General features: G+C 45.1%; 1 protein-coding gene across 1 annotated transcript in view; it reads right to left on the bottom strand.

The window, feature by feature from the left end:
* LOC134058701 (disco-interacting protein 2 homolog C-like) overlaps window positions 1–15,017 on the bottom strand; it is an 82,255-nt gene extending 67,238 nt beyond the window's left edge. Inside the window, exon 1 of the mRNA XM_062515649.1 lies at window positions 14,605–15,017. Within this exon, the coding sequence (XP_062371633.1) occupies window positions 14,605–14,683 (79 nt within the window). The 5' untranslated portion in view covers window positions 14,684–15,017. The remainder of the gene's footprint in view (window positions 1–14,604) is intronic.
* Window positions 15,018–16,033: the final 1,016 nt, after the last annotated feature.

The raw sequence follows: 16,033 nt of genomic DNA, 5'->3' as shown, positions 1-16,033 counted from the left end.
TTTGTCTGTCTGTTAGATTGCTAGTTTGTCTGTCTGTTAGATTGCTAGTTTGTCTGTCTGTTAGATTGCTGGCTTGTTTGTCTGTTAGATTGCTAGTTTGTCTGTCTGTTAGATTGCTGGCTTGTTTGTCTGTCTGTTAGATTGCTAGTTTGTCTGTCTGTTAGATTGCTGGCTTGGTTGCCATTTGTGACTTTTTCTTTCCTGAAGCCTGAAGTTGGACTGCTGGCAAGATATCATAACAAAACCAATTATTGCTCCTTTTGTTCAAAAAATTCTAAAACAACGATGTTCTTTAATACCTTAAAAGACCATTTGATAAATTAACCTTACATTTTTCAGTAGCCATAGTGTAGATTTGAACAAAACCTGGTTTGGTTCTTACCGGGGCTTTTACCTCCTGAAATATCTGGTTTTGTTTACCGCACTCAGAGTATAGTGCTCAGTGCTCAGTGCAAATAAAACCAGCTAACAGGCTAACTGAAATTAAACCAGCTAACAAGCTAACTGAAATAAAACCAGCTAACAGGCTAACTGAAATAAAACCAGCTAACAGGCTAACTGAAATTAAACCATGCCAATCTCTAGTATGGTGACGGGTATGTGATGATGTGGGGCTATTTTAATTCCAAAGGCCAAGGGGACTTATCAGGGTGCATAGTGTCCTGGATCCATGAAATAACTGCCATTAAAAAAAGGGAGAAAAAAAACAAATCTGCTTGCCTCTATAGGAATTTTAAGACATAGGTTACCATAGGCGTTACAATACTTATTACCCCTGTATTTTAAGGAAAACATTTATTTATCTACGATACATATTCATTCACAAAGAAAATTGATGTCCTTAAAGGTTGGATATTTCCTCTTTTTTTTTTAGATAAGGTAAGATAAGTTTCCAAAATATGATTTTATATAGTCAACTTTAGCATGTGTTCCAATACTTGAAGAGGAGACTGTATATTGTGTAAAAGTGTGTGGACTGTGTAAAATTGCTTTTTCTTTAAAAAAAATATATTAAACCCAGGGTTAAATGTGATATATATTTTAAATATATTAACTCATTGACTGCCAGTAATTTTAAGTGTAGAGCCCCATATTGCCAAGCGCTTTACAGCTTTGTGATCTTCCAAGACCCACAGAACAGTGAGTTCTATGACTACATACGACTGTATAATGTAAACACCGAAACTACCAAAAGAAAGAGTATTTGTTTCTTTTTTATGAATGATGCTCTGACTGGAGAGTACTTGTGGCAATGACAACATTGACCTATACTATTTATTTTATTTTATTCTATTTCATTCTATTCTTCTAGAATCTCTTCTTTCATCAGAAAAAACTATTGCTTCTACCTTTTTCAGTGTGTGCCTGTGTGTGTGTGTGTTCTCATAAACGGGGCATATACATGTATACGTGCATGTGTGTGTGTATTCTTATAAACAGGGCTTATACATGTATATGTGTGTGTGTGTGTGTGGGGGGGGGGTATTCTCATAAACAGGGCTTATACATGTATACATATATGTGACCCTGTAAAGTGAAATCAGTCGCTTTGTGCACGATGATATTTTGAGAAAAGCCACAATAAACAAACTTCCAGGTTAAAATGTTGAATTTCACGTTTTCGCATAATTCGACAGTATACAGTCTACAGTTTCATATCGTGAACTCATTTCACGGAAAAACATACGTTTCATATACAGGGCTTATACATGTGTGTGTGTGTGTGTGTGTGTGTGTGTGTGTGTGTGTGTGTGTGTGTGTGTGTGTGTGTGTGTGTGTGTGTGTGTGTGTGTGTGTGTGTGTGTGTGTGTGTGTGTGTGTGTGTGTGTGTGTGTGTGTGTGTGTGTGTGTGTGTGTGTGTGTGTGTGTGTTCTCAAACAGACCCTCCATGTGAAAACACTAGAAGGCCAAGTGTATGATCTGTGAACTGTGAAGTGAAATAGAATACGATGAAACCAGGGTGTGTGTGTGTGTGTGTGTGTGTGTGTGTGTGTGTGTGTGTGTGTGTGTGTGTGTGTGTGTGTGTGTGCACCAGGGGGTCAGGATTTGACTGATTAGCTTCGCCGATTAGCAAGGCACTTCCTCGTCGCCATTTTCCAGAAATACATCATGTCCGGTGCCGTTTTCCTCATGCTGATTGGTGGCTGTTCCACTCTCAGCTCATGCACGAGCTTAGTGTGGGCACGAGCTCTCCTTCTGTACCTTACGTCAATCAGTAACATGGCACTTAATTGGCTAAGTAAAACGGCACCGGAAACAAGCCCCTTGAAACGCCATGTTGAAGCCTGAAAAAAACGTTCAATTTTGGCAATTTTCACTAGCCTAGCATTCCCATTGAAATGAATGGGGGCGGGACTTGTTCACTTTCTCCAGTTCTTATACAGTAATACCTCCATGGATGAAACAGCTGCTAATCACTTCCTGCAGCTGCAGTGCAGCAGCTGAACAACAGAGTTCAGCGTTCACCTACCTACGCACGCACGCACGCACACCATACATACACACACACACACACACACACACACACACACACACACACACACACACGTTCAGTAGTCTGGTTAAAGTCTGTGCAATAACCAGTTAATCAGCCCACCAGTCACAATGAGATGTGCTGTTCGCCCTCCACCTACTGCACAGCCACCCTCCCCTCGCCACCCATAGTTGAGTGCATAGATTTCTGGTATTGGAACAAATCAGAAATGTGCAGAATTGCTTTCGTCAGAGTTTTGCACTGGGCCAGACCCGGCACACTCACACAAGAACACCCTGCACTGGGCCAGAGCCGGCACACACTCACACAAGAACACCCTGCACTGGGCCAGACCCGACACACATACTCCAAGAACACCCTGCACTGGGCCAGACCCGGCACACATATGCCAAGAACACCCTGCACTGGGCCAGACCCGGCACACATATGCCGCAGGACTGAACCTCTGCTTGGGCTGTGCTGGCAGCGCACACTGATACCGCTAACCCCGGTACTGAGCACTCAACTACAGAACACGGCCACAACCGTCAAGATAATGCATGAACGTACCCAACACTGCAGTGATCTGATCATCAATAACATTCATGAATGAACGTACCCAACACTGCAGTGATCTGATCAACAATAACATTCATGCATGAACGTACCCAACACTGCAGTGATCTGATCATCAATAACATTCATGCATGAACGTACCCAACACTGCAGTGATCTGATCATCAATAACATTCATGAATGAACGTACCCAACACTGCAGTGATCTGATCAACAATAACATTCATGCATGAACGTACCCAACACGGCAGTGATCTGATCAACAATAACATTCATGCATGAACGTACCCAACACGGCAGTGATCTGATCAACAATAACATTCATGCATGAACGTACCCAACACTGCAGTGATCTGATCAACAATAACATTCATGCATGAACGTACCCAACACTGCAGTGATCTGATCATCAATAACATTCATGCATGAACGTACCCAACACTGCAGTGATCTGATCATCAATAACATTCATGCATGAACGTACCCAACACTGCAGTGATCTGATCATCAATAACATTCATGCATGAACGTACCCAACACTGCAGTGATCTGATCATCAATAACATTCATGCATGAACGTACCCAACACTGCAGTGATCTGATCATCAATAACATTCATGCATGAACGTACCCAACACTGCAGTGATCTGATCATCAATAACATTCATGCATGAACGTACCCAACACTGCAGTGATCTGATCATCAATAACATTCATGCATGAACGTACCCAACACTGCAGTGATCTGATCATCAATAACATTCATGCATGAACGTACCCAACACTGCAGTGATCTGATCAACAATAACATTCATGCATGAACATACCCAACACTGCAGTGATCTGATCATCAATAACATTCATGCATGAACATACCCAACACTGCAGTGATCTGATCATCAATAACATTCATGCATGAACGTACCCAACACTGCAGTGATCTGATCATCAATAACATTCATGCATGAACGTACCCAACACTGCAGTGATCTGATCAACAATAACATTCATGCATGAACGTACCCAACACTGCAGTGATCTGATCATCAATAACATTCATGCATGAACGTACCCAACACTGCAGTGATCTGATCATCAATAACATTCATGCATGCCCCGCACGGCATTATGGGGGCTCACCACTCTCGAACTGCCTATGCTGGCACGCTACAGTGTTGCCTGTGTGTTGTGTGCATATACAGTGTTGCCTGTGTGTTGTGTGCATACAGTATACAGTGTTGCCTGTGTGTTGTGGGCATATACAGTATACAGTGTTGCATGTGTGTTGTGTGCATATACAGTGTTGCCTGTGTGTTGTGTGCATAGTGTTGCCTGTGTCCTGTGTACATATACAGTGTTGCCTGTGTGTTGTGTGTACAGTGTTGCCTGTGTGTTGTGTGCATATACAGTGTTGCCTGTGTGTTGTGTGCATATACAGTGTTGCCTGTGTGTTGTGTGTACAGTGTTGCCTGTGTGTTGTGTGTACAGTGTTGCCTGTGTGTTGTGTGCATATACAGTGTTGCCTGTGTGTTGTGTGCACAGTGTTGCCTGTGTGTTGTGTGCATATACAGTGTTGCCTGTGTGTTGTGTGTACAGTGTTGCCTGTGTGTTGTGTGTACAGTGTTGCCTGTGTGTTGTGTGCATATACAGTGTTGCCTGTGTGTTGTGTGCACAGTGTTGCCTGTGTGTTGTGTGCATATACAGTGTTGCCTGTGTGTTGTGTGCATATACAGTGTTGCCTGTGTGTTGTGTGCACAGTGTTGCCTGTGTGTTGTGTGTACAGTGTTGCCTGTGTGTTGTGTGCATATACAGTGTTGCCTGTGTGTTGTGTGCATACAGTATACAGTGTTGCCTGTGTGTTGTGTGTACAGTGTTGCCTGTGTGTTGTGTGTACAGTGTTGCCTGTGTGTTGTGTGCATATACAGTGTTGCCTGTGTGTTGTGTGCATATACAGTGTTGCCTGTGTGTTGTGTGCACAGTGTTGCCTGTGTGTTGTGTGTACAGTGTTGCCTGTGTGTTGTGTGCATATACAGTGTTGCCTGTGTGTTGTGTGCACAGTGTTGCCTGTGTGTTGTGTGCATATACAGTGTTGCCTGTGTGTTGTGTGCATACAGTATACAGTGTTGCCTGTGTGTTGTGTGCATATACAGTATACAGTGTTGCCTGTGTGTTGTGTGCATATACAGTGTTGCCTGTGTGTTGTGTGCATATGTAACCCCTTCTATTTGTCTGCGTTGTGTTTTCCAATAAATGGCAGTGAGACGTGGAACCAGTTCGTCATTTATTGACCTGATAAAGAAATACACTCTTGTGGGATCCGTAGCAGGGCAACAGCATATATTGACATGGAATGCGCTGGCTCTAATCCTCCAAACTGATGTGTATTACATGAATAAAGCAAAAACAATATAGAGATGCTAACAAGTTGTTTTAACATGTACCTGATAAAGAAATACACTCTTGTGGGATCCGTAGCAGGGCAACAGCATATATTGACATGGAATGCTAATATGGGAGGGAGAATGAATATTAGCTATCCACACGTGTGATTTCATACTTCGACGTAAAATGACTTCTAATGTACAGAGTTACTACACAAAATATCCAGAATATATCAGCAAAACGAATGCATAACACCTTGAGACCATTGGTGTTGATTTAAAACGTAAAGCAATAAATGTTTATCTCTATAATGTGGGACGTCTGTTTACATTCAACTTACCGCTGGCTCTAATCCTCCAAACTGAGGAAAGCCACGCAGTTTCTCGCGTATGACCACTAGAGGCCAGTACTGAACCAACTATTTGGTTAGTACACCAGTATGGAAGACAATAACGAAACAAATTAGTGCAAGTGGAAGAAACTAAATCATCACTGTTACATTCTCCCCCTCTTAATTCCACTTGCAGGAAAAAATACATCACCCACACCCCTGCATAGGACATCCCCCAATAACAATCATGCAGAAAATCTCACAATATGGGAAAATGACCAGGTACAAATACAACAGCATCCCAAGCATATTCCGGAACATCATTATACACAATAAACATCACAAACAACCATCACAGTACATTCTTGAATTGAAATAGGTATCATTCGCATACCTCTGTCAACCAAAAGGCTGTTCACCAAAGAACTCATGAGGGTTAGTGCAGCGATAATCACAAACCCTTCAATGAAGACCTACAAAGTGCCATTTACACTTCACATATTCAACTCATCTATATGTAACACATCCAGTGTGCCATATCAGTGCCACAAAAGCATCAAGCCACTGTATTCAAACAAAAGAAAACAAAACAAACAAAAAAAAGAGAGAGAAAAAAAGAAGGTAGAAGAGTTTACCCTAACCAACAGTTCTTACACTGAGAACTGAACTAGCCCATTTCCTAAGTCTAAGTGCTGGTGATATTCTCTGGGCTGACATATTGTAAATAAGCCTATTTACGGGTCTAATAATACGACCTACTCTGGACCTATGTGTAACAGTATCAGAAAGGTGAGTCTGGGTCTGTGAAGAATCAGGGGAATGTAGGAGCTCAGTGTGTGTGTGGGGTGCAGTCTGGCCCAAACATATATCCCCAACTGCCTGTTCAGTATTTGTATCAGAAACACAGATCTCCTGATCCTGCACAGCAATATCAACCCCAACACTCTCAGTCACAGAGTCGTGTCCCACAGCTAATGTAGCCATATCTTCAGTCTGGGAACGGGCATCACCATCAGGGCTCATATGCAAATTGTCAGGTTCAATAGGGATCTGAGAAACCCATTCATTAGTGCGGATGGTCTTGTCCACACACTCTGTGTGTTGGTTGGAAGAAACATTGGTGTCGCTGTCACCCTCAACACTGCAAGAGGAATACAAAGACACACTCTCTCCCTCTGCTTCAGCCATGACAGGAAGAAAATTGACACACAGGAGCATGTTACGATGAACAACCTTAGTCTGTCCAGTGACTGGATTGAGAATCTTGAAAATGTGGGTCTTAGGATCACAGTCAGTCACGGTATAGACAACATTTTCCCATTTATCAGCCAATTTCTTTCGGCCTCTCTCACCCTTGTTAGCAAGCAATACCCTGTCCCCACACACAATCTGACCACCCTTCACACGTCGGTTGTAGACTTGAGCTTGATGTTTCTGCTCTCTGCTTGTATTCTTTTCGACAAGAAGCATTGCCTCCCTGAGATCTTTCTGGAGGGAGTCGACAAACTTAGGGTAAGCAGCATCACCATCTTCCCTCAACACAGACTTAAACAACACATCCACGGGAAGCCGTGGGACACGGCCGAACATTAGATAGAATGGGGGAAAACCGGTTGTCTCATGGACAGTACTGTTGTACATGAACGCCAGTGTGTGCAGCATCTGAGGCCAAGATTGTTTCTCTCTGGGTGGAAGAGTCCTGATCATGTTACCGAGGGTACGGTTAAACCGCTCAGCGAGACCATTACCCATAGGGTGATAGGCAGTTGTGTGGGATTTTTTCACGCCCGAGATCTGAAGAAGGGCAGCGATTAGATCACTCTCGAAGTTTGCACCCTGATCTGAGTGTATGCGCTCAGGAAAGCCATAAAAGCAAAAAAAATTGTCCCATAATTTCCGGGCTACCTGTTTTGCTGTCTGGTCTGGGCAGCAGAATGCGTGGGACAGCTTTGTGTAGTGATCAGTCACCACTAAGACGTCCACAGTTCTGTTCTTCGCATCCTCTGCAGTCCAAAAATCAATGCAGACCAACTCTAGGGGCGACGTTGTTATGACGCTTTCAAGAGGAGCACGGCCCTCAGGCTCTGGTGTTTTGCTCACCACACATCTGACGCAGCATTTCACATGGTGTCCAACATCCTTTTCCATACTGGCCCAGTAAAATCTCTGCTTGACCAGGTGTAAGGTTCGAAGCTGACCCTGGTGTCCAGCGTCTTCATGGCAGCCTTGAAGAACATCTGGCTTTAGGGAGTGAGGCACAACATATTGAAATCTCTTCTTACCAGTAGCTGGGTCTTTGGACACTCTGTATAAGATCTCATCTATCAAAGCCAGTTTCTCCCACTGCTTTAGAAGCCTCAGTGCAGTCCAGCTCTCCTGTGCCCGCTCACGTCTGGAAGGCCGCCGTTTCCGCCCAACATAAAAAATGACACGAGCAAGGTCTGCATCATCACGCTGTCTCTCTTGCAACTCTCGCCCTGAAAAGGATGGCAATGTATTCTGACCTATGTCAGTCAATCCCTGAAGATGGCTGGCTAAGGGAACAGCTCTCACTCTCGTAGACATCTCCCAATCAGTGTGGCCACTCATAACTGCAGCGACTTCTGCAGCAGACACTGAAGCAACAGCAGCATGTTGATCATTTGACCCTCCGGCTTCATGAACATGTTGAGTTGCTTGACAGACTGTAGACTGGCGGAACAAGTCCTGTAATTCTGCGCCAGGCAAATGTTCTGATGCTGAAAGGAGTGCAGAGTAAGGTTCGTGAATAAGACGGTGACTCACTGTCTTCGCTGCAAAAGGAGTCCGGCTCAGGGCGTCAGCAACTACATTTTTAGGTCCAGGGACGTATTTGACATCAAATTCATAGGCTGCAAGCTTAGCCACCCAGCGTTGCTCACAAGCGTCCAACCTGGGTTTGGTCAGGATATGGGTGAGCGGGTTGTTGTCCGTCCATGCTGTGAATTTGTGGCCCTTCAGCCAATGACTAAATTTTTCACAGACTGCCCACTTCAAAGCAAAAAACTCAAGACGGTGGGCGGGATACTTGCTCTGGGCCTTATTCAATGTCTTGCTAGCAAAGGCTATAGGACGGGCTCGATCTTCTCCTAGCATGACCTGGGACAAGACGGCACCTAAGCCATCAGAAGAGGCATCTGTTGACAGTATAAAAGGCTTGGTGAAATCGGGGTGTGCCAACACAACATTTGCAAGCAGAGATTCTTTTAACTGATGCAAGGCTTGCTCACAGACAGGGGTCCAATCAGCAGCAGTCAATTGTCTGGGTACAGACGCCTGTTTTCTCCTTCCCCCTTTTGTTGTCCTGACCCTCTTACATCCAGACACAAGGTTGTAAAGTGGCTTAGCTATGGTGGAGCAGTTCTCAATGAATCGCTGGTACCACATAACTAGCCCCAAAAATGACTGAATCTTCCTGGCGTCAGGAGTAAGACCATCAGCCTTCATAAGATCTGCCCTGCTCACACCAGTGATCGCCTCTACTTTAGATGGGTCAGTAGAGATACCTTGACTATCTATAACATGACCCAGAAAGCGCACAGAGCGTCGCAGCAGAAAGCATTTTTTTGGTGCGAGCTTCAGATTGTGTAAACGCAGCCTCTGAAAAATCATCTCGAGCCTCTTCAAAGCCTCTGCCTCGCTCGGGGCAAATGTCATGAGATCGTCAAGATAGCAGAGCAAACTCATGAAGTTTTGGTCACCAAAAATGGACATCATCATCCTCATGAAGCTTGCCGGGCTATTGCAAAGCCCCTGAGGGAGTCTGTTATATTCGTGTAGACCAGCAGGAGAGGAAAAGGCTGTAAACTTTTTATCATCTTCATGGAGGGGAATATTATAGAAGCCCGAAGTTAAGTCCATCGTGCTAAAAAACACATTGCCACCTAATGCAGCAAGGCAGTCTTCTTGGTGGGGCAGTGGGTGAGCATCCTTGACTGTACGCGCATTCAGCCACCGAAAGTCTGTACAGAGCCTCAGATCTCCATTCTTTTTCCACACAAGAACCAGCGGTGATGCAAACTCGCTCGAGGACTTCCTAATAATCCCCCTCTCCTCCATTTCATTCAGGACGACTCGAAGTTTCTGATAGTCAGCAGGAGGCACTCGCCTATACGGCAACCTGAATGGCTTATTATCCACCAAATGGATACGGTGGACAAAGTCTTTCACCTCACCACAGTCTAAGCTATGCTTGGAAAAAATGTCTGAATATGTCACTGCGAGTTTACATATGTCATTTTTCCAGCTCTCGGACACTTCACAAGAATCTAAATCCAGATCATTGAGACCATGTTCTTTCAATGTATCCGCAATGCTGACACCGGGCACCCGTGCGTTATCAATGTGTTGGCTATTGGATACAAGGCGGGACAGCTCACAATCCCGCATGTCCTCCAATGCCAAGCAGGGATGGACATCGGCCACTTTCGCATTTCTCCTAAGCACAACAGGCTTATCAGTTGGATTCATTATTTTCAGGGGAACCCACCCATCACCCCACAATGGCGTAACCACCCGACCAACTAAGATGTTTCTAGGGACTGCTCGTGATGAAGTTGGCTCAACCATAACCGTGGAACCTGGAGGGCCACGCGAGTTTTCTGGTAGTTTGCCCCAGACCAGATGCTCACGGCCTGGGAGAAGAGTAACAGATTGGCGGAGCTTCACTGTGCCCACTTTGTCAGGGAGATCGTCACCCTTCCATTGGTGCACGCCAGCAAGCATAGCAACAAAGTCATCCCGGCCGTCTCCACCATCTGAACTGCACTGGGTGGATACCACTTTCCAATACATGTCACTGTCCTTAAATTTATGGGTCAAAAACTTAATCACATTAGTGCCAATGATCAAATCATCAATCTGTCCGGGCACTACCAGCGTGGGCACAACAACAGTACATCCATACAGGTCAAATTGGAGATCACAGATTCTCTTAGGATACACCAGCTTTCCTCCACAGCCTACTAAGACAATATCAGTGTCAGACTTCACATTGCAATCCAAAGAACCATCATCAGTTAATTTTCTCTCAACATCTTCGCTTATGGTGCATGCCATTGATCCCGTATCAAGCATGGCTCTCACAGTAGTCGATCCATTTATTACAACAGGAGTATAAAACAAACTGTCACTTGTGTGTAAACGTGCTGTATTCTGCATGATGACTGTGGTAGTGCTCGGCAAAGACTGCTTAACTGATTCAAACTTGGCTTCTAAATCAAAAGAATGATCGAGGGATGCACTAAAACTGCCCACATTGACCCTCTCCGAATGCGGGCTATTTAGTTTAACTGAGGGGACGACGATGGCACATTAGCTGGAGATGTCTGAGGAGCTGAAGGACAGGACCGACGCAAGTGACCAGGCTTGTGACAACCAAAACACAGGCGGTGATTTCTGCAGTGTTCAAGTGTGGAGTGAGATCCCTCACCACATAAGCGACAACTGCCACGGTCTCTTCTATCACGCGGTGGAGCATTGAAAGTTCTGGCAGCATGGAGGGCATTGATACTTTCCAGGACTTTACTGAGCATATCAGTCATTTTGGCCACACCATGCTGTGAAGTGAGCCCAGACTCATCAACGTTGCGAGGCTGCTCTACTTTCTGCCTACATGATTGCACTTCATGATCCGACACATTCACACTAGAGCCCTGTTCATGGCCATGCATGAGCACTGTGTTCTGCCTGGGCAAGCTGCTGACCTCCACACGCTTATGGCCTTTAATCTTGACCTCACTCTGATGCTCATCGAGTCTTTCCTGGACCTCTTTAGCGGTCCACTGTTCAACAAGCTTACTCTTAAACACCATAGCGAGAGACTGATCAGGGCAGTGGCGCACAAACATCATTGCCACTTCTTTGTTCATGTCATCCATCCGTTTACCCTGACGCTGCAGGCACTCATCAGCCACATCCGCAGCCTTGTTCAGACGGACCCAATAATCAAGAGCACCCTCCTTTTGTGCAGGCAAAGTGCTGTAAAAGTCTGCGAGTGGCATACACGAATAAGAGTTAGCACTGAAGTGCTGTTTAAGAATTGTATAGATGACTTCAGGATGCTGGGCTGCATCACGAGAGGGGTCACTCCTAAGTGCTATTTTCACTACGTCCCTAGCCCTGCCCATGACTTTGTTAAGTATCTCGTCTGCTTTGTCGGCAATGACAACTTTTTTCTTCCTAAGAAATATCTCCATCAAGTCCACCCACTCACCCACGCTGCATTTATCAGTCCCATCACCACGAAACGTGGGCGGATCCTTGACCTCTGACTTCAACACCACATTAAGCTGGGACATATCTATCATGGTACTCTGGGGCTGGTGGCTATTATCAGTGTTGTGAACCTGTGGGCCTACACGATTGCGGTCAGACACCAAATGAGCTGTCACAGTGTCTCCTATGTGTTTGCCTATTTCTGCAATCAAAACACCTAGATGTCTCATTGTGGTCTCGGTCTCAGGTGAACTGATGGGCGTGGAGGTGAGGGGCACTGGCCCATTACCAGGAAACAATACACTACCTCCACACGCACCCTCACTGTTATGCATGTTACCTGCATCCACTAAATCCACAGGGCCAGGCGTAGCAGCTAACCACCCAGGAAAACATGGCGGAGCCCCCCCACGACCTATCCCAGGTGTAGCATAAGCACTCCCTGTACCCACAAAATCATTAGCCCTCCCCATGCCCAGCCTGCTAATATCAGCTCTATTATCCATTACTGAGAAAAAAAAAAAGAAAAAAAAGAAATAGCCAAGTACAGTGGCAAATGCAAAAACAGAGTGCTAAACAGTGGCACAAAGACTAACTAGCCACACTGAAAAAAAAATTAACAGTCAATTCAAAGTTCAGTGTATATTAACCCTTATCAAAGTTATAATCTCAGCATTCGTCATAACAAGCGTCATACAAAATCACGCAGCTAAACAACACCGTGTCATTCAAATTAGCAGTGCTACCAGTGTATGCAATCTATCTCGCCTTGGAATCCCACGTCGTCGGATGAAAATGGCTCCGTCGTCCCACAAAGATCAGCAAACGCTGAAGAGTTGAAACGTCGGGTCACGGCACCATTGTAACCCCTTCTATTTGTCTGCGTTGTGTTTTCCAATAAATGGCAGTGAGACGTGGAACCAGTTCGTCATTTATTGACCTGATAAAGAAATACACTCTTGTGGGATCCGTAGCAGGGCAACAGCATATATTGACATGGAATGCGCTGGCTCTAATCCTCCAAACTGATGTGTATTACATGAATAAAGCAAAAACAATATAGAGATGCTAACAAGTTGTTTTAACATGTACCTGATAAAGAAATACACTCTTGTGGGATCCGTAGCAGGGCAACAGCATATATTGACATGGAATGCTAATATGGGAGGGAGAATGAATATTAGCTATCCACACGTGTGATTTCATACTTCGACGTAAAATGACTTCTAATGTACAGAGTTACTACACAAAATATCCAGAATATATCAGCAAAACGAATGCATAACACCTTGAGACCATTGGTGTTGATTTAAAACGTAAAGCAATAAATGTTTATCTCTATAATGTGGGACGTCTGTTTACATTCAACTTACCGCTGGCTCTAATCCTCCAAACTGAGGAAAGCCACGCAGTTTCTCGCGTATGACCACTAGAGGCCAGTACTGAACCAACTATTTGGTTAGTACACCAGTATGGAAGACAATAACGAAACAAATTAGTGCAAGTGGAAGAAACTAAATCATCACTGTTACACATATACAGTGTTGCCTGTGTGTTGTGTGCATATACAGTGTTGCCTGTGTGTTGTGGGCATGTACAGTGTTGCCTGTGTGTTGTGTGCATATACAGTGTTGCCTGTGTGTTGTGTGCATATACAGTGTTGCCTGTGTGTTGTGTGCATATACAGTGTTGCCTGTGTTGTGGGTATGTACAGTGTTGCATATATTTTTTGTGCACCACAATGAAAAGTTATTAAGTAATCTGAGTGCTCCGGTCTTCTCTGGGTTAGTCTATTTGAAGTAGCCCAGCCAGCGTTTCTGAGTGTTGCATATGTTGTGTGCATACAGTGTTACCTGTGTGTTGTGTTGCCTGTAGAGGTCTGTAGGCTAATAGGGGTCCTGTTATTATATAAAGATCTACTCACATGCTCACCCAAACATCACATCCTGGTTTTCCAGAAAGCCTCGGTATCTGGCCTACCGTTATCTAAGTGGACCTTTCACAAACACACCAAAAGAGAGACACACACACACACACACACACACAGACAGACACGGGGGGCTTGGTGAAACACACGCACCACGAGGACAACTGCTTCTCGCGCCAGCTGTGTGGCGTAGCGGCGCGCGCCCCGAGGGTTTTTCGCCATAAAAGGCTGCGTCGCGTGAACCTGTGCGCTGCTCGCGGCGATCTGTCACAACATATCCGCCAGACACACGCGGGAGCCCCGAATCCCGAATTCCTTCCAACCATGCAAGAGAGAGAAAGGGAGAGACACACACACACACACACACCATGCAAGTCACCGAAACGAAAACAAACGTTTCACGCGCGGGCTCTCTCGTGCACAACAGACAACTACTCTCACGGGCTCGTGATTAGGCGGTTTGGCTGCACTGTGGGCTTTTCATCGATCAAATACCAAGGTCACGAATCAAACCCGCGCTCAAAGAGCCCCTCGTCACAAGCGACACCTCAAGCGATTAACAAACCATCAATCTGAACCGGCAGTTACGAGCTGCATGTAGGTCAAGCACGCGAACCGCAACTCTGTGGTGACATAGTGATGTTTACGGTCTAACGGCCTCGGTGAATCACGGCAGCCTACCTTCCGACAGCTCAAGCTCCAGCTCCGCCAGCCTCGCGCGCACCTCCAGAGGCAGCGGAATCGTCTCACGGTCCGCCATTCCGCTTGAAATCGGTTAAATTCGCACTGCGCGACACGCTCGCGTCTCAACGCGTTCCTCCCGCCGTCCTGCCCGATCCCCCGGATTCAGGCACGGAGAGTCTGCGCCAGGCGGAGAGCAGCGTCTACATAGATCCGTGGGCCGTGTGTTTTACACGGACGGTCGTTGAAGGAGGTCCGTCTCAAGCATCACCCGGTCCGTTTCATACTGCACTTATTTTCTTCTCGTGCGAGACGGCGCCGTTATCTTGACGCAAACGACTAAACTACGGCAGGCAAGCATACGAGTACAGACTGACAGCACCGAGCTATTCGGCACCCACGTGACCATTCCCGAGCCGACAGTCTGCGCGCTCTCCTCACGTTCCCAAGGAGGGCGACAGAACTCACGCGCACGGCTGCAGAGGTTGCCAGATGAGCTTGGTGCCCATCATCGGTGTTAGTCTCACTGATCTATAAAGAATAGATATTCTATATAGAATAGGTATTCTTTATAGATCAGTGGTTAGTCTCGGATAGTCATCAATCCCCGTTATATATATATATATATATATACACACACACACACACACACACACACACACACACACACACACACACAGACACACACACACGCTTCGGGCTTCTAACCGGAGGGTTGCCGGTTCGATCCCCGACCAGTCCACCACGGCTGAAGTGCCCTTGAGCAAGGCACCTAACCCCTCACTGCTCCCCGAGCGCTGGTTGGGCAGGTAGCTCACTGCTGGGTTAGTGCGTCATTCACCTCACTGTGTGTGTGCTGTGTGCAGAGAAACGAATTTCCCTCAAGGGATCAAAAAAGTATATATTCTATTCTATTTAACTTGTAACCTTTTTAATGATTCTTTAAACTCCACTTTGTTTGTTTCTCATACATTTTAATAATATGCTATGATGTTATGTTTATGTTTTATATAGCCAATATAGCGATGTAAAGCACGTTGGGAAATACTTCTAAAATCTAACCAGTATAATCTTACATCAAGATAAAAAAAAATTAAAAAAATCTACAGTAGGTATATATTATTACATTAGTATTGTTTTCAGTACAAAGAGACTAAATCTAGTTAGTATTGTTTTCAGTATAGAGACTTAGGCTACCTAGAACATTCTAGTAAAATGATTTGACTTGATTTAATAAGAATTTGATGTGATGATTCATCATCAAACCAGACAATTTGGCTGCCAGTGCATTGAGAAAATATTTCTTAAAAACGGGCAAATTTGGTACCCCTGAGCTAATTAGTCTATAAGACTCCTTAATCAACACTCACTGTAGTTTAATGTGGCCTGTGATGAACTGGTAAGACAAAATACTAGCTAACGCTACACA

Source organism: Sardina pilchardus, chromosome 2 (genome assembly GCF_963854185.1).
Source record: "Sardina pilchardus chromosome 2, fSarPil1.1, whole genome shotgun sequence".
Taxonomy (NCBI): domain Eukaryota; kingdom Metazoa; phylum Chordata; class Actinopteri; order Clupeiformes; family Clupeidae; genus Sardina; species Sardina pilchardus.
Note: the sequence above shows the minus strand (reverse complement) of the source record. Positions and strands in the feature narration are given on the sequence as shown.